At 39.7% G+C, this 18,806-nt stretch overlaps 2 protein-coding genes across 3 annotated transcripts; one reads left to right on the forward strand and one right to left on the reverse strand.

The window, feature by feature from the left end:
- Nucleotides 1-4,653: 4,653 nt before the first annotated feature.
- Nucleotides 4,654-10,540, reverse strand: LOC143890806 (serine hydroxymethyltransferase 4-like). Of its 2 annotated transcripts, XM_077395485.1 has the most exons (7): nucleotides 10,128-10,540; nucleotides 9,246-9,510; nucleotides 6,058-6,448; nucleotides 5,853-5,954; nucleotides 5,630-5,646; nucleotides 5,189-5,214; nucleotides 4,654-4,900 (listed from the first exon to the last, which is right to left on the reverse strand). In XM_077395485.1, the coding sequence occupies exons 1-7, from the start codon at nucleotides 10,538-10,540 to the stop codon at nucleotides 4,678-4,680; spliced, it is 1,437 nt and encodes a 478-aa protein (XP_077251600.1). In that variant the 3' UTR covers nucleotides 4,654-4,677. The 2 variants fall into 2 exon arrangements, with proteins under 2 accessions (XP_077251600.1, XP_077251599.1); XM_077395484.1 differs by lacking the exons at nucleotides 5,189-5,214; nucleotides 5,630-5,646 and having other exon boundaries at nucleotides 4,654-4,916.
- A 752-nt stretch (nucleotides 10,541-11,292) lies between these two features.
- LOC143890965 (uncharacterized) lies at nucleotides 11,293-11,685 on the forward strand. The gene has a single exon (XM_077395630.1). It carries the CDS (start codon nucleotides 11,293-11,295, stop codon nucleotides 11,683-11,685), a length of 393 nt encoding a protein of 130 aa, XP_077251745.1.
- Nucleotides 11,686-18,806: the final 7,121 nt, after the last annotated feature.

Genomic DNA, 18,806 nt, shown 5'->3' on the forward strand with positions numbered 1-18,806 from the left:
AGCTTCTCACGGAATTGATTGGTCTTTCTTTTGCCATACATGCTTTTCACCCTTTAACAAAAGTTAGGGGCCATTTGGATAACGCATTTTAGAATTTAGGTTTTTAGTTTGAAAACAGTGTAAAAGAGGGTTCATGATGAAGCTGTCCTGACAACGTTTCTTGGATTTTAACTGATAAAACCAGGTTTTAGAAATCTCTCCCGCATTCTGAGATTTATAAAACCTAGAAACATGGGATGATCTGCTACTCTCTTACTGACAGAAAGAAGGGTGAAAAGTCAAAAAACGAAGGCTGGTCCGCTTCTCTTGTCTTTTATCTACAACTTTAAAGAAATCCTGGATTCTAAAATCCGCGTATCCAAACGGTCCCTTAAATGATGAAGAAATTGCTCTGATTTTTTTCTAAATGAAGTGACACGTGAATGGCAATTATTTTAAATGATGAAGAAATTGTGATATTTTTCTCAAGTGATGCGTGAATGGCAATTTATTATAAATAATGAAGAAATTGTGCTATTTATCTGAAGGGAAGCGTGAATGGCAATTTATATTATTTGAGGCTGAGAAAAGTACGGAATGAGGGTATTAATTACCGAAAAATATGGATTTCGAGTACCATTTAAAGTAAGTATGAAACTCAGGCGATTCTTCAGAACGGGTGGAAAAAAAGACCCCAATACCCTTTTGACATGATCACACTCCAACGTCAATCATTATCTTTAAAGTTAGATTTGAATATTTTATTATTTCTCACGTCAATTTGTAATCACCTTTTTTTATATTTTAGTATTATCTTTGAGAGAAAATAGAGTAGCATTTAATGCATTTGACCTTAGCTGGTTCGTTTGAACATGTGTTTGAACAAAAAAAAGCTTAGGTTCATTTTAATCTTTGTAGTCTGCAATAAGCAGAGACCGTTGGATCCTTGACAAGTGCAAATATTTTTATGTACTTCAGATATTCCTCCGGCGGCGTACTCGATAAGTTTGGAACACTTGTTTGAACCCAGAAAATCATCAGGCAGCGTACTTGATATTCTGGTGGTGTCCTTGATATTCCGGCGGCGTATTCGAGATTCTGGCGGCGTACTCGATACGTTTGGAACACATGTTTGAATCCAGAAAATCTGGCAGCGTACTCTAGAATCCGACGGCATATTCAAGATTCTGGTCGCGTACTCGATACATTTGGAACACATGTTTGACCCAGAAAATCCGGCAACGTACTTGATATTCCGGTGGTGTACTCTATATTCTTGCGGCGTACTCAATAATCCGGCAACGTTCTCAGCCAAATGAAACGTGAGAAATAATAAAATATTCAAGAACGTAGTCGTTCTAAGCAAAAAAGAGAAGTGAGAAATAATAAAATATTCAATAACGTAGCCGTTTTCAGCCAAAAGAGATGTTTGAAATAATAAAATATTCAATAACGTAGCCGTTCTCAACCAAAAGAGATGTGTAAATAATAAAATATTCAATAACGTAGCCGTTCTCAACCAAAAGAGATGTGTAAATAATAAAATATTCAATAACGTAGTTGTTCTCAGCCAAAAGAGAAGTGAGAAATAATAAAATATTACTTTAAAGATAATGATTGACGTTGGACTGTGAATGTGTCAGGAAGGACAACATACGAGGACTCTGATCATGTCAGAAGGGTACTGGGGTCTTTTTTCCACCCGTTTTTGAAGAATCAGCCGAGTTTCATATTTTAATTAATACCCAAAATCCGTATTTTTCAGAAATTAATACCCGCATTCCGTACTTTTCTCTTTGAGGCTTGCCTGGCGTTGTACGGGATAAAAGACCAAAATACCATCTTCTTCTGCTCTTACATTTTTTGTTTCTTCATCTCCGCGACCGCCAACTGCCAACGACCATCATTGCAACTCAAAAGAGGTAGAAGGTAAAGAAAAATAAGAAGAAGAATAGAAATATAAAGAAAAGAGGCAGGAAAAAGAACAATTAGCGCAGGAAAATAATGGAAGACACTCGAAGAATAGAAAAGAGGAAGAAGAAGAAAAAAAAGGAAGAATCAACGTTGAAAAAATAGAAGACATTGGAAAAATACAAAAGAAGTAGGAAAAATTAAGAATCAACGCCCAAAATCATGAGAAATGTTTATCTTGCAATCCAAACAGATGATTTAAAGATCAAGGGCCCAAAATCATCCGATATAGGTGTACTTATCACAATTGACCCCCCTCGGATCAACGGATTTGATCACATAAGCTTAGAAGATGTGCTGCCTAATAAGACAAAATCAGTTAAAACTGAACCTATGTGGGGCTGATCTCATTCAAAAGTCAGATGTGAAATGGCTTTCCATGAAATTCCCTAGCAACTCCCATTCGGTTGCTTTTCGAGAAGCGGAGTTCGTTCTCTCCTCACCCATCTCTAACCCCAAGCGTTGTGGCTGGTGGCGGGATCTTTCTTTCAAGATGGGCAATCGTTCACCAGAAAAAAAAAATGAAAGGATGGGCTGGCCAGCAATTTTTAAGAACCTGAAATGTCGAGGGTTACATAATAAGAATAATCGATGAAGAAGAATTTCTTTTAAGGCGGAAGGGATATGAATGTCTTTAAAAATTTATATGGATATGAATGTTTTTAAAAATTTGTTTTCACTTTTTTTATTTTTCTATTTTTTATTGGATTTGCTAGGCAATTTCACAGAAATTCACCTCACAGGAATTAAGGCCACGGTTGGATACCCACAAGATTTAGATTTGGATTTCTCACATTTGCAGTTGAGATTTGGAACTGGATCAGATCCTTAGATTTCCAAATCAGCTACAACAGTAAAAAAAAACTCCGATTTTCAAATCTGTCCCGCAAGACATTATTTGGAAATCAATATTTGTGACAATTACCTTCACCCTAGCTGCTCCTCGACCTTGCTGTTGCAGCAGACGTGAGACGTCCCTCCCTCCCTCTCTTTCGTACAACATGAGCATGAGGATGACTGATGTATTTTGTATCCAAAACTCAAATCCAAATCCAAATCCAAATACAAAAGCATGACGTATCCAAACGCGGCCTAAATGAAAAAGGCAAAAACTGTCAAAATCAACCTGTGTGGCCATTCTCACATGCAAAAAGCCGGTCGCAAAATGGCTTTTCGTGAAATTGCCCAGCAAATCCCTTGTTGATTAGTTTATACTTTCTTTGAGTCTTTTTTGCCACATCAGTTTCTCAGATTTCCACAGAAACCCAAAATATATGATTTGGATTTTAAGAAATACTAAGGGGCCATTTGGATAAGCCGATTTTAGAATCCGGGATTTCTTCAAAATTGTAGCTAAGAGACAAGAGAAGAAGCGGACCAGCCGTCGTTCTTGACTTCTTGCCCTTCTTTCCGACAGCAAGAGAGTAGCAGATCCTCCCATTTTTCCAAGTTTTAGAAATCTTAGGATGCAGGAGAGATTTCTAAAACCTGGTTTTCTTACTTAAAATCCAAGAAACGCTGCCAGGACAACGGGAGCTGCTTACCATGAACCCTCTTTTACACTGTTTTCAAACTAAAAACCTGGATTCTAAAATCCGCGTATCCAAACGGCCCCTAAGTGTAAATGGGTTTCGGTCATTTCTTTGAAACCTTTTTCGGAAAAAGGGACACATTCGATGGAGATTCATGGGGGTGCAGTGGTAGTTGGAGTTGAAGAAGACGTATTCGTTTGTAGCTCTCTTGTTGATATGTATGCAAAATGTGGGTTCATACTCAAAGCTGTGCAGTTGTTCAATCAAATGAGAGAAGGAATACAGCTACTAGGAATTCTACTATCTTTAAATAAGCAATTCATGGATATCGCAATGAAGCAATTGATCTTTTCAGTCGGATGATGAGAAGTGAAACCGGGTCATCTGACATTCACAACTGTTATTATGACTGGTTCTCATGTTGGAATGGTTGATCTTGGACAGAACTTATTCATTTTGATGCAAAATGTACATGGGATCAAACAGAGATTAGATCATTATGATTGCATCTATACAAGCTCGAGCCAGAGAGTGCTGGGAGCCGTGTACTGCTATCAAATGGGGTCTAAGGCACGAGTCTACCATGCCTCTTTATGACAATCATTTTTCTTGTGTCTATGGTTGCAGTTTTCTCAATCTGAATTTATGATTGTAAAACATATATTGGGCCCACTTGTTTTCATCAAAGTGGTATGTATATATGTGAGCACTATATTATGTGCCTGAATACAACAATTGGTTCAGATGATGGTTGGAATCTAGTTACTTAAGTTTCTGTTGAGTTTTCATGCAATTGAATGCATCATTTACATTTTTTGTTTAGTTTCTGTGGGTTTTCGGAAGCTATCCAAGGATAGCTATATCACCAGGCTGAACAGCCCCAATACGGGTGGTTATATGCAATAATCTTTCTCAGAAGAGTCCCAACTGCATTCTACTTTCCTTGTTTTTGTCCTGCATTTGCTACGGTAGTCTTTGAGCCCACCATTCTGCTTAGTTGAATTATCAAATATAGTTTAGCAAAAAAAAAAAGTCCATCATACATTGAATAGGAAGAAACCCAAATCTGAAAAATTACTCCAAACAAAGGAGAATTTTACATAGAAAAGGATTCAAAGAATAACATGAATACCTAATAAAAATGAAGAGAAATAGATAAAATAATGGGATGCAGATATGACTAAGGATAGTATACTTAATCCTGGTACTTCATTGCAGACATTTGGAAGCCGGGCATGTCGAATGAAGCAGAGAATTTCTCGACTGTGGCTTTGAGGTTTTCAATGTCCTTGTTGTTAACTAGAACCTTGTTGAAGTCCGCCAAAGGCTTCCCATGTTCCTTTTGGATGCTCAGAGTGATGGTCACTGCCTGGTGAAGGAACTCTGCAATCTGTTCAAAATCCTTCTCAAGCAAACCCCTCGAAGTCATGGCACCTGGATAGCCAAACCCAAGCAATCAATTCACAACCCTACCGAAAATTTAGAATCTTCCATGATTGAATTGACCGATCGAATCGATCACTGGAAAAAACAGTTGGGCTCAATTGCACAAATTAGACTTCGAGAAATTGGAAGCATCAATTATAGTCGGGTATCAATATTCTGACCACAAATCCTTTTTTTTTCTTTTTTTTTGAAAACCAACCAAAAATTCCAATAGAAGAACAGGAGTGCCAAGTGCAATGATACCCGAATTCAAAGAAAACAAAGAAACATATAAAGAACAATGGAGCTTAGCAGAAAATAGTTCAATTTTATGTAGAAGTGTAACTCTTCCTAGATGGAGCTTCTAAGAGAGATGGTCAGTAAGTGTCGATGTTGACAGAGAGGTGGCTGTTAATCTTACAATTGAATGGGTAGGATCGTGGTACTTGTTTGATGAATGGTTCAGATTTCATATATCTTACAATTAGAATGGTTAGGATCTTCTAATAGGTATACTATTTGGGCCTGGCCAATCTGGTACGTATTGGATGAATGGTTTAGACTCTAGATATTATACAAATAGGATTGGATTCATTAGATGGGAGAGAAAACGGAGCAAGTATCATACACTGCATCACATGTACAATCCAATTGTAGGGCCATGTCATTGATCCAAACTGGCCAATCTAACCCAAAAATTGAATTGGTGAGATGATGCTAACCATCTGATAAATCGCATCTTTTGATGGCCGTTTTGGTTTGGCCATCCAAAAGAAAGCAATAATTAATTGGATGATCTTAACTATCCAATAAATCGCCCCATGCATTGCATGAATTTCTTACTAGTATAAAGTACAATACTGAATAGCAGAAAATAGTGCAATTCAAAGAAAACAGACGAAACGTATAAAGTACAATGGTGCATAGCAGAAAACAGTTCCTTACCAATTCGAACGCCTCCAGGAGCCAATGCACTGCTGTCCCCGAGAACAGCATTCTTGTTCACTGTAATGTTGCATAGATCACAAAGCTTCTCAACTTTATTACCTGAAAATCAAGTAATCCATAGAAGGAAAAAAGAAGGGTTTAGCATATCAATGCCAATTTCCAACCAAAACAACTCAAGCGTTTGCATAAACAGAACCATTACCTGTCAAGCCAAGAGGTCGGAGATCCCATAGAACAAGATGGTTCTCTGTCCCATCAGTGACAATCTTGTATCCCTTATTCATTAGGTAGTTCCCAAGGGCAACTGCATTGGTCTTGACCTGTTTGGCATAGGCCTTGAACCCAGGAGATGTGGCTTGTTTCAGGGCTACGGCCAATGCAGCTATCTGGTGATTGTGAGGCCCCCCTTGAAGAGCTGGGAATACTGCAAAGTTGATATTGTCTTCGTGATCATATACGGCATCCTCTGGTTGGCCCTTCTTGGGTGGCTTAGGCCCCTTCCTGTAGAAGATCATACCAGCCCTTGGACCCCTCAAGCTCTTATGAGTCGTGGTTGTGACCACATCGCAGTACTCAAACGGGTCTGCAGCTTCCTACATTACAAAGCCAGAATAATAAGGATTAGCAAATTTACAGGATCAACACAGAAAATTGAAGAATCCAAAAAGTAGCATTTATTGATTTATATGTCTCAATAAGCATTGAAAAGATCTAGAATTGAGATGTAGATGGAGTGGATCTGGACCAAGTATCCAAAGACCTAATAGCAGAAAATAGTTCAATTCAAAGAAAACACATATAAATGCTACTTATTAAGACATATGCAGCCTTTATACATAGAAATATATAAAGAACAATGCTGAATAGCAGAAAAAATAAATAAACATACAAAGAACAATTCAAAGAAAACAGAGAAACATATAAATGCTACTTATTAAGACATGCAGCATTTATACAAAGAAATATATAAAGAACAATGCTGAATAGCAGAAAAAATAAATAAACATATAAAGAACAATGCTGATATTAGGTTTTTGGATGCAGAAAATTATAAAAATATACATATCTCAATAAGCCTTGAATTGAGATCTAAAATTGAGATGTAGATGCAGTGGAGCTGGACCAACCCCAATTATCTAGAAGACATTAAAAGGTAGATTGAAAGAAAAAACAAGCATAACACATTAAAAGATTTAAAACCCAGAAGCAAATCTTCATAATTCATGAAAAGAATCAAAACCCTGATCCTAAAATCAATCAAAAAGAACGGATTTCAAATAGTCCCACCCTTCCCCATACAAATCTAACAACACTACCTTTTATGATTTGATTTGGTTCCTCATGCATCTTTTGTGATTTGATGTTATTTCCTTTATGTTTCAGACTAAGTAATAGACTTTCTTACTTAGCAGGTAGTAATTATGGGATGGTTGCCATCTTTCTCACGACAGAGGGAGGAAAGTTAATTTGTATTTATTCTCATAATTCAAGAAACAAAGGAATCTCTTCATTTTTGTCAAAATTTGGGTTACCAAGAGGGCACCCTTTCGCTCTCTCTATGGGAATTGCCATCTGATAGGTCTAGAACCTACCATTTGGTATCAACCTATCATTCGAAATCAGAGCAATCAATTCTTGGGCATGCCGCATGCCTAGGAAGAAACAAGGTGCCATCGATCCGGAAAAGATGGAGGCTCTTATTGATCGCATTGAAGTACAAGTGATTGAGTTGAAGGAGCAACTTGATGATAAGTTTAATCTCCTTCTACAGGCGATGGAGTGATTAACATTACGGATGCCTACTATTGTCGGAGACGGCGAGTTGAATGTTGCGAGTGAATGCGGATCAATTGTCAGTAGTCATGTTCACAATGTGCAAGGAGATGGGCGGATCGAAACGAGCTTCGCACGAATAGACTTTCCTAGATTTGATAGACATGATCCCCTTGAATTTATATACAAGGCGGAAAAATTCTTTAATTATCACAGGACAGCGGATCATGAAAGGGTTCTATTGGCGTCATTCCACATGGACGAGGTGGCTTTCACATGGTTCCAATGGATGCATAAAACAACATCCATTTGCTCTTTGAAAAAAACTTACAAAAGCACTATTATTAGGGTTTGGTCTGACTATAGTTGGGTTGTTGTCCTAAAGAAACACACGGTCGGATACTGTCCAAGGTTATCAAGAAGAATTTGAACAGATTGCAAATTGGGTTGAGGGGTGGACAGACAAGGCGCTCATGGGAACATTGATACAAGGCTTGCAAGACAAGATCAGACAAGAGGTATTAATGTTCCAACCTTTTTTCCTTAAAGCATGAGATGAGTCTAGCTCGATGTTAAGAGAAGATGGAACGTTTACGGAAGTCAACACGCCAAGGTAAAAAATGTTGGGTCGAGTGTTAGAACCACCCCACCCCACCCAATTCAAAGAGTGGGTCCGGAATGATTACCGCCCCAGTAAAAAAGATCTCATCAGAGGAGATGCATAGTAGGCGCGCACAAGGTCTTTGTTATTATTGTGATGAGCAATTCACACCCGGTCATTGATGAAAGAGAATGTAGATTTTTATGATTGGAACTTGGAGGAACCCGACATGCCATTGGCTGAAACTGAAAACAATGCAGCGGTGAAAGTTACACATTTTCCTTCATTCACGCCATGAGGACACGGCTTGGCTTAGGAGGAGGCAATGTTACAAATCAGGCAACATTGTCTTTTATGATTTGATTAAGTTTCTCATACATCATTTGTGATTTGATTTTATTTCCTTTTTGTTTTAGACTAAGTTACTTAGTTAATAGACTTTCTTATTTAGTAGGTACTAATTAGGGATAGTTGCCATCTTTCTCAGGATGGAGTGAGGAAAGTTAATTTGTGTTTATTCTCATAATTCAAGGAATAAAGGAATCTCTGCATTTTGGTTAAAATTTGGTTTTACCAGGAGGACTCTCTCTCTCTCTCTCTGGGTAATTGACATCTGATAAGTCTAGAACCTTTCACAATAAGACATTAAAAGGTTGATCAAAAGAAAAAAGAAAAACAAAACATTAAAAGATTCAAAACCCAGATGCAGATCTTTCAAAACTCAGATTGGCCTTACCCAATCCAAGGACGATAGTTCTTCCTTAATATTATTTTGATATGTGAAGATATATTTTAGATTAGTTTTGGGTCCCGTCTAGATGGGTTCTTCAAAACAAATGTATCATTCTTTTAAGTATTAATAAAATTTTCAGGTCCGCCCGGTGCCTTAGTGCACAATTCCAGGTTCATTAAAAAAAACAGATGCAGATCTTCATAACCCATTGAAAGAATCAAAACCCAAATCCCAAAAACAATTAACAATAAAGAATTTCAAACAGACCCCCCTCCCCCAATACCTGTGCTGCCACAAGTCCGCTAATGTGTGCCATGTCACAGAGCAAAAGCGCGCCACACTCATCTGCAATTGACCTGAACCTAGCATAATCCCAGTCCCGAGGATACGAGCTACCGTCGCAGATTATGAGCTTTGGCCGGAAATCCATCCCCTTTTCCTCCAACTTATCATAATCAATATACCCAGTCGTAGAACTCACCTTGTACGGCAAGCTCTCAAAGTAGATGGACGTGGCCGAGATCTTCTTCCCGCCCGAGGTGTAATACCTATTAGAATATGTAAGATCTCATAAGATCTCATTGTTGGATTGTGTCGAGATCTCACCATCGGTTCATCATGTTATATTACAAAAGTTGGTTAGTAGAAGTTATTGCATTAGAGAAGCACTTTTCTCTTTCCATAGTTATTAGGATTCCATACCATGTTTACCTCTAAGTGCCTTATATAAGCACATGTTGATAGGCTACTGATATTGGTACTAGTACTACTATGTTTTGATAATTGCACTAACTGATCTTATCTTTTGTTTTTTTAAAGAGCTTTTTTGTTAAGGGGAATGATAAATTCGCCCCTTTCCTTTACATGGGACAGCCAGCTCTAGCGTACGCGCGTCAATCACTGCTGTTCCCTTTTGGAACTGCATTGACATTTGACAGCTGGTGAAATAATAAAAGACAAGTTGAATAAGTGCAATTATCAAAACATAGTAGATCAGTAGCCTAAACTGTTTAGCTCGATTCTTTATGGCCACTAATATTAGCACTACCATGTTTTAATAATTGGAGAAACTCAGCTTTTTTAATTTGCTTATGAGCAACTGCATTATCAAAAATAGTAGTGCCAATATCAGCATCCTAATAGAAATCTTTGATTTTGTCAATACCCGTGAGTGAGGTGTCCACCAGAAGGGAGATCGAGGCCCATGATCCGATCATGAGGGTTGAGAAGGGCCGTATAGGCCGCGAAATTGGCGGGACTACCCGAATAAGGTTGAACGTTGACACCCCATTTGGTGGGGTCCACGTGGAAGACTTTTAGGGCACGTCTACGGCAGATATTTTCTATCTCGTCGATGAATTCGTTCCCGCCGTAGTAACGATTTCCGGGCATTCCTTCCAAGTATTTGTTGGTTAAAGGGCTGCCGAGGGCTTCCATCACGGCAAATGAGGTGAAGTTTTCCGAGGTGATTAGTTCAATTCCTCGGCATTGTCGACGTTTTTCTTTTTCGATGAGGGAGAAGATTTCTGAGTCGAGGGTTTGGAGTGGCATGTTGCCCCATTTGTTGACGGAATCCATTGCAAGGGGGGTGGATTGGGAAAAAAAAGGAAGGGGAAATTAGTGGAGGAGAGAGTTTTTTTTGGCTTTCTTCTCTTTTTTTGGGGTTTGGGAAGGGCTGGGTGTAGGGCTGCAAATGAACCGAGCCGGCTCGCTAACATGTTTGGGTTCGGCTCGTTAAAAGCTCCGCTCGGGCTCGTTCGTTTACTAAACGAGCCGAATCCGAGCCCAAAAATTAGGCTCGCCAGATAAACGAGCCGAACTTGAGCTTTGTATAGTTCGGCTCAGAAAAGCTCGTGAGCTTTTTAGGCAACATTAGAGGGACCTGCTCGGCGAGTAAGAAAGGTGAAGTGTACAACCTGATTATGAACTCAAATGCTCCTATCTGCTGTCTTTAGTAAACTAAAGCCAGAAGATAGATGATGAGAGATCATGTCTATGATATCTGTAGCTCCTGGGAATTTTTTGGCAACTACAATCATGTTATTAAAGGGCGTGTTTGGACTCTCTGGGATCCGGATCATGTGTAATTAGATATCCTTAATGATTCTAGTCAATTCATTCATGCTAGAGTCACTCTGCTTCAAACTCACCAGACATTCCTTCTCACTAATGTCTACGGTAGGAATTATGGGGGAGTTCGTAAAATCCTCTGGCAAGACATGGAGACCTTAAGCAGTACTATTCAAGAACCTTAGATTGTGATAGGGGACTTCAATGCGGCCTGTTACCACTCTGAGAAATCTGAAGGGATGATTATCAATCAGAGTGACATGGACGACTTTAATTGTTGCATCAACAATTGCTCTTTGGCCGATCTCCGCTCTATTGGACATCCCTTGTCTTGGAGTAATAGAGCCTCCCTCTCTGAAAGGAAGTATGCTAGACTTGATAGAGCTCTCATCAATGATATATGGCTTCAGGATTATCCCCTTGCATCTGCAGAATACAGAGCTCCTGGAATTTCAGATCACAGCCCTATCGTTATTAGCCTCAAGGAACAAAGCGGCCTTGGGCCTAAGCCCTTCCGATTTATGGACATGTGGTTCGCTGATTCTTCCTTATACCCTGAAGTTGAGAGAGCTTGGGCTATCAAAATTGTGGGCAACCCCATGTATAGAATAGTTCATAAACTTAAAGAAGTTAGAAGAGCTATTGGCATCTAGAATAAAGAGATATTCGGCCGTGTTGATATCATGCTTCCTATTGCGAGAAGAAATCTTCAGGATGTGCAAAGCATACTGGCTATTAATCCTGCGGATCAAGATATCAGAAATGAAGAAATTGCGGTGAGGGAGGAATTCCTGAATGTTTCTCGAAAAGAGGAATCTATGATGCGGCAAAAATCAAGAGTAGACTGGCTATGTGAAGGGGATACTAATTCTAAATTCTTTCATGCGGCAGTTAAGGCGAGATATCATCGGAATCAAATCATGGCGATGGAACGTGAAGATGGCACTATCACTTATGATCCAAATGAGATTTCGAGTATTCTTGTTAATTTTTATCAGAACCTACTGAACAAAAGACTCCCCCCTGAATTCACTGTTCCGAATCCTGATAAAAAGCTACTCCGGAGGAAGCTGAGTTCTTGACCAGAGAGGTCTCTCAGGAGGAAATTAGGCAAGCAGTCTTCTTTGTTGATGAGAATAAAGCTCCTGGTCCTGACGGCTTCAATGGAAACTTTTTCAAAAAAAATTGGTATCTGGTAGGTGATGACTTCATTGCTGCCATCCAAAACTTCTTCTCAAGAGGTAAGCTACTTAAGGAGGTTAACATCACCTTCATATCTCTCATTCCGAAGGGACCCGATGCTTCTACCCCCAGCAAATTCAGGCCAATTTCGCTCTGCTCTTATCTACAAAACCATTACAACAATTTTGGCAGCAAGACTTAAAACTGTGATCAATAAAATAGTAAATCCGGCGCAATCTGCCTTCATTTTAGGGAGATTAATCCAAGACAATATTCTTCTTTCGCATGAAATCCTGCATAATTTCCATCATAAGTCAGCTCCACCTTCCATGTGCCACAAAATTGACCTTGCCAAGGCATTTGATAATGTCAATAGAAGTGCTTTAATCTCTTTTATGCAGAAACAAGGGTTTAATCTAAAACTGAGCAACTGGATCGCTGAGTGTATTAAAACTCTAACATTTTCAGTCCTTGTCAACGGGACTCCTCAAGGCCACTTCTCATCCTCCAATGGTATTAGGCAAGGGGACCCGATCTCTCCTCTTCTATTCTGTTTGGCAATGGAAATGTTGTCCAGAATTTTTGATAGAGCTTTGCAGAAAGATAAAATTAAAACCCCTTTTAAACATAGAGGTGTTGAAATCACTCATCTTCTATTTGCTGATGACCTTATGGTCTACACTGAAGCAAGTCTCTCATCTGCTAAAGGAATTGTTTCCTATCTTAAAAGATTCCATCGATGCACTGGTCTCCAGGCTAATTTGGCCAAATGCGATTTTTTTTTCTGGAAAGAAGCCAGTTGATAGGAGAAGAATTCTTGAGAAGCTGAAAATTGCTGAAGGATCTCTCCCCATAAAATATCTTGGGCTCCCTCTCACATCCTCCAGGCTCACCTTGAACGACTGTTCTCCTATCATTTCCAAGGTGAATAAGAGAATCAGCACCTGGAACAATCGTTTCCTTTCAATGGCTGGCAGAATCGAACTAGTGAAATCGGTTATTCATGCTTATCAGATTTATTGGTCATCATCCTTCAATATTCCTAAAGGCACTTTGGAAAAAATTGAAAGGTTGTATAGAGATTTCAACTGGGTTGGATCTGTTAATAAAAAGAAGCTGCATACAGTGGCCTGGGATACCATCTGCAGATCAAAAAGAAAAGGAGGTCTGGGTATCCGCAATCTTAGCGACATTAACAATGCACTCCAATGTAAGCTCATTTGGAGGCTCCTTCTACCGAATGATTCTCTGGGCTTCTTGGGTTTGTGCTAAGTATTTGAAAAAATAAGAATATTTGGACCATACCCATTCCGTCTAAACCATCATGGGCTTTCAGAAGTATTCTCAAAGCCAGCGAGATGATCAGAGGAAATATATGCTACATTATTGGTGCCGATGCTGAGATTGATGTGTGGGGTCAGCCTTGGCACCCTGAGGGTCCTTTTGACAAACTGATCTCAAAATCGAGGGTGGAGTACTACTCCCTGGCACCCATCAAAACTCTAAATGAAACCCGCCTCAGGGACTCCTGGCACCCCATCCTCGACAAGCCTTCTTTCCGTGATGTAAAAATTATCTTGCAAAAAGCATTGTCCCATGATGAACCAATGAACTCTATGGATGCCCTCTGTGGATGGCAAATTTACTGTCAAAAGTGCCTGGAATTTTCGTAGTGCTAAGTATCTTGTTAAACCTTTGGTCCTCCACTGTCTGGTTTCCTGGGCATGTTCCAAGACATGCGATCATGGTATGGAAAGTTCTTCACAGCAAACTCCTCACCAGAGATCACCCAATATTCATCAACTCTTCAATTGATGATAGATGCCCACTAAGTAAATCTGGTAAGGAATATATAAATCATTTATTTTTCTGCTGTGGATTTTCTGTTTGGATTTGGAAATCTATTCTTTGGCGTTGTGGAACTCGAAGATCCCTCAAACGTTCTCTCTGCCGAAGAAGAATGGATAAGGAACAATTGGAAGGGAAAGAGAGAGTACTGTTGCCATTAAGGTAGCATTTGCTGCCTCTATTTACAGAATAGGGAAAGAGCGGAATCTCAGAATTTTTGAAGGAAAGGCTTCGCACAAAAGACAGGTCCTCAGTCAAATTCTGGATGATATCAAGATAAAATTGAGAAATCTCAATATCTTGGAAGATCATGCTGACAAAAATATTCTAATGGCTAACAATTTCGGGTACAAATTTCTCCTTAATTGTAAAACAGACAGATTCTGCAGATGGATTCCGCCAATCCTGGGAGAATTTAAGCTCAATTATGATGCGTTTCTGTCCGACAAAGGAGGTGGTGTAGGAGGAATCATCAGGGACTCAGATGGGGATGCGATCTACTGTTTCTCCCTGTCAATTCCAAAAGGCGAAATTTATTTTCTGGAAATTCATGCTATCTGTACTGGGGTCACTGCTGCTATGGCTTTGGGGATCACAAAACTGTGGATTGAAGCTGACTCCACCTTTGTTGTTGCTTCTATGGATAAATCATCCCATCCACCTTGGAAAAATCTCCCGGATATCAAGAAAGCATGGAGCTATCTCGATAGTATTGATTGGAGGATCCCGCACATTTGGAGAGAAGCAAACTCCATTGCCAACTATCTATCAAAAAGAGTTGTCCATGCAAAGGCGAAAATATTCCCATCCATTCCATCCCTTTGCCTCTGATGGATATTCTATCCAGAGATCAAGCCGGCGAGATTTATCAAAGGCTGTAGTTTATCAGGGTATTCTTAGAATTGACTGATTTATTATTGTATTTTGCTTTTTTCCGTCTCTGTAATCTCTCCGAGCCCATCCCCGGGGTTTAAGTCTGTGCCCTGGGGACCTCTTGTACTTATTGGTTCCTACTTCTTTAATATATCTGGTGGGGGTTTTGCCTAACCCCAGCTTAATCATAAAAAAAATAAAAATGAAATGGCACGTTTTGCCGGTTCTGTACATTTTTCCTCTTCTGAAAAAAAATGATATTTGTACTGCAGTGTTTTAGATCGCCAAGATCTGACACTTCATTTTCTGTATTTTATTCCGATTCCTTAATCTGATTAGAAGAAGTTCCGGATCTGAAGCAACTACATTCTGATTTCCAGATCTCGACTGTGTCATCAACTTTAGTAATTGCACTAACTCACCTTGTCTTTTCTTTTTTAATTTGCTTATCAGAGCTTTTTGGGAACCGTAATAACCTTTGACTGCTGAGTTTGTGCAATTATTAAAAGATGGTTTTGCTCATCATTTTCTTTTTTATGAGATGAACTCACCTCGTCCTTTCCTTGTTATATCGGCTTCTGTGAGTGTTTTTTGGAATTGTAATAGCTTTTGACACCTGGTTAAATAATAAATGACAAGATTACTTTGTCTCATTATCAAAACATGGAAGTGGGAATATCCGTAGCCTCATTAAACTCCAGAACTAAGTCTTCTCCGACGTTTTCAAGTTCATTTTGTTAGGCTACAGATGTTGGGACAACCATGTTTTGATTATTGCACTAACTCAGCTTGTCTTTTCTTATTTAAACTGATGTCAATGGTAATTACATTTCCCAAAAAGCTCTGGGAAGCCAATTAAAAAAGCACTACCATGTTTTGATGATTGCACTACTTCGGCTCGTCTTTCTTATTTAAACTGATGTCGATGGTAATTACATTTCCCAAAAACCTTCTAGAAGCCAATTAAAAAAGAAAAAGACAAGCTGAGTTTCTGTACCTATTAAAACATGGTAGAGCCAATATCAACAGCCTTTTGTTATAGACGTTTTCTATCTGTGCATCTGATCCATTCTGTGCTTTTCGACAACCTGTACGGATGTGGTCACTCTCTCCCTGACGGTCTGATGAGAGAGCCACCGATGTCATGATCGCGGGCAAAGTTGCAGTAGTTTGCGGGTATGGAGACGTAGGTAAGGGTTGCGCTGCCGCCCTAGAACAGGCTGGAGCTCGCATGATTGTTACTGACATAGACCCCATATGTGCCCTCCAACTCCTCAGCCTGGAGGACGTGGCCTCTCAGGCCGACATCTTCGTGACTAACCATAAACAAGGACATCATAATGGTCAACCTAATGGAGCCTACATGTATAGCAGACCCCATGTAGAAGGCCAGATAGTGAATATATGGACCCTGTAGTCAGATGTGTTGCCTCTAGATCATTAAGAGCTTCACATTCGTCTAATATTAGAAGGCGACTCAGCTAAAAGTTATAAGGTCACTGAGCAGAGGTAGTCTCTTCTTGTGAAGATTTATAATTTATTAATGTGATTATAAGTTAGGGAGTGGAGTAACAGTGAGACAGATCGTCTTGCCTCACCTGCTCTGATGTTAATGGGCTCAATTTAGCAATATTTTTTTTCATCTTTCCCCTTGAGCAAACACCTACAAAGATAGACAAGTGCATGTCTTGGATGGAGTGATGTGTGAATTATCACAACCGAAATTGACTCTCTCCAATGCTCACTTTCTCCATAATATTATCTCACAATGGGGCCATGTCCATTTGCATACAAGAGGCACATTCCAAGACAATATGCAAAAACATGCAGGCTACTGATGTTGGCACTACTATGTTTTCATAACTGCACAAACTCATCTCGTCTTTTATTATTTAAACAGCCATCAAAGGTTATTACAGTTCCCAAAAACCTCACTGTTGTGACTACCTGGATGATGGCCAGTGCGGTTAGTGCGGAGTATGATGTGTTAAATGCCTGGGCACGTGCCAATTAGTAAGATGTGTCCAAAATTCAATTTTTGGGGGGTGTTGCTTGTTTTGTGTAGCTATTTGCTGGAGTTTGATGATGATGAAGAAGATGGATCTTGTGATGCTCGCAACCATTGATCTAGTGGGTCTCTATGTTGATTGCAAGCAATTCTAGCTATTTTATTAAAAAAAAAAAAATTGTCTTGGCCACAGAGAATTTCTTCTTTACAACAAAGGGATGAAGGGAGATTGGATATGCACTGACTGTAGATACTTTAATTTCAGATGGCGAAGTAAATGCAGGCAGTGCAATTTTGGAAAAGGGAAAGGTAAGTTCTGGCGACCTAGAAAGTCATCGGAGGAAAGATCCGAAGGGGTTTGGCCGTATTCTGGAAATATCATATCTAGTTCCATTAATGGGATCCCAACCCTCACTATCTCTGGAAGGAAGAGGAGGATCGTAGCACCCTTCTCAAATCTTGTTTGGTTGGCAGGCCAAAAGGGGTTTATTGAAACCTGATGGATATTTGGAACCGAGCTAAAACCCATTGGAATATTCCATCTCTTCCTAGGCCGGGTTCTTTCAGTCCAAATATGATCTTATTTATGTTTACCAGTGAAGCAATGGCCACCAGGGTCATGGAGATGGAAGCCAAAGCATGTGGAAACTTTCTCTCCTCCCTATCTGCATGGAGCCCGATTATCAAACAGGAGGAAAAGGCGATCTGGATCAATTTTACAGGGATCCCTCTTCATGTTTGGGTGACATCAACGGTTGAGGCTTTGGGCCGGATTTTTGGAAAAGTATCAAGTGTTAAATTGGAAGGAATGACTCTTGCCTCAGATTTGGTCCTTTGCTCGAAAACGGATGAGATTGTGCCTTTCGTACACATTCGGGTCCAGGACACCATCTTCAAAATTGACATTGACCTTCGTTCTCCTAAGCAAATGGATTCACTTAATAGGGTTTCTCCTTCCCAGTTTGATCCATTGGATTCGGATCTTTTGATCAAGCCTTATGACTGTCAGCCTGCGGTGCTTTCCGAGAAGCAGAGCCCTTTGGGTAAGAGCGAACATTTTAATCTACAGACAGTTGATGGTGGAGGGACTCGGCAAAAGAACTCGGCACCGACTCAGTTGGGTCAACCGGGTGGCTCTGATCAAGGCGAGTTGAAATTTAAATTTGCAAAAGAACTCGGCACCTTTAGGCTACCATTGAAATTTAAATTTCAAAATCAGCCGCCTAAACAAGGTGGTTTCAACACTCTTGTCATGGACAAACCCAAGGAAATCAGCATGGATACTTCTATAATCATGAAAGGCCAACAGAGGGGATGTCAAGGTTAATATTAAAAAATTCCGTAAATCAAAAGCACTCAAAGTAAAGGGAGCTTTTTGAGCAACTCTCACATATCCGCTCCAAAATATGGGCTGATCCGGATGTGTCAGGCTTTGCATCACCTGATAGGTCATCAGGCCCGGAAAAAAGCCCTATCCTCTCTTCAAGTGTAACTTTAGGGATAATGATCATAATAGGTACTAATGGGTTCCGCAATACAAAATTTCCAGGGAAGACTGACTGCGATAAAGTCTCAAATAGTCTTATCACCGCCGTATTAAGCAGAGGACCGTGGCTTTGCTTTCGAAAGTCAGATAGCTGAAGGATAGTGTGGAATTTTTCCTGGGCAAATTGAGTAAGTGTTCTTTGATTTGATTTGCTTGGGGGTGTAAGCAGCAGTTTTTTGGGAATTTTACTTTGGATCTTGGGTAAGGAAGCCTTTTGTGGAAGTCTGAACGTTGGACCCTTCGGTAAGGAAGTTTTCTTTTTGGATTTCCAGGGAGCAGGTGATCGATCTGATAGTGGTTGTGAAATAGGTTTTAGT

Source organism: Tasmannia lanceolata, unplaced genomic scaffold (assembly GCF_043159265.1).
Source record: "Tasmannia lanceolata isolate RefF3 unplaced genomic scaffold, GAP_Taslan_0.1 ptg000013l, whole genome shotgun sequence".
NCBI lineage: Eukaryota > Viridiplantae > Streptophyta > Magnoliopsida > Canellales > Winteraceae > Tasmannia > Tasmannia lanceolata.

What these genes read in the sequence shown, in the direction of transcription:
- LOC143890806 (XM_077395485.1), bottom strand. Translation starts at nt 10,540, where the DNA reads ATGGATTCCGTCAACAAATGGGGCAACATGCCACTCCAAACCCTCGAC. An exon ending in GGTGGACACCTCACTCACGG is followed by an intron (nt 9,511 to 10,127) that starts GTATTGACAAAA and finishes ATATTCTAATAG; the next exon opens with GTATTACACCTCGGGCGGGA. An exon ending in CCGACCTCTTGGCTTGACAG is followed by an intron (nt 5,955 to 6,057) that starts GTAATGGTTCTG and finishes CTTGATTTTCAG; the next exon opens with GTAATAAAGTTGAGAAGCTT.
- LOC143890965 (XM_077395630.1), top strand. Translation starts at nt 11,293, where the DNA reads ATGGACGACTTTAATTGTTGCATCAACAATTGCTCTTTGGCCGATCTC.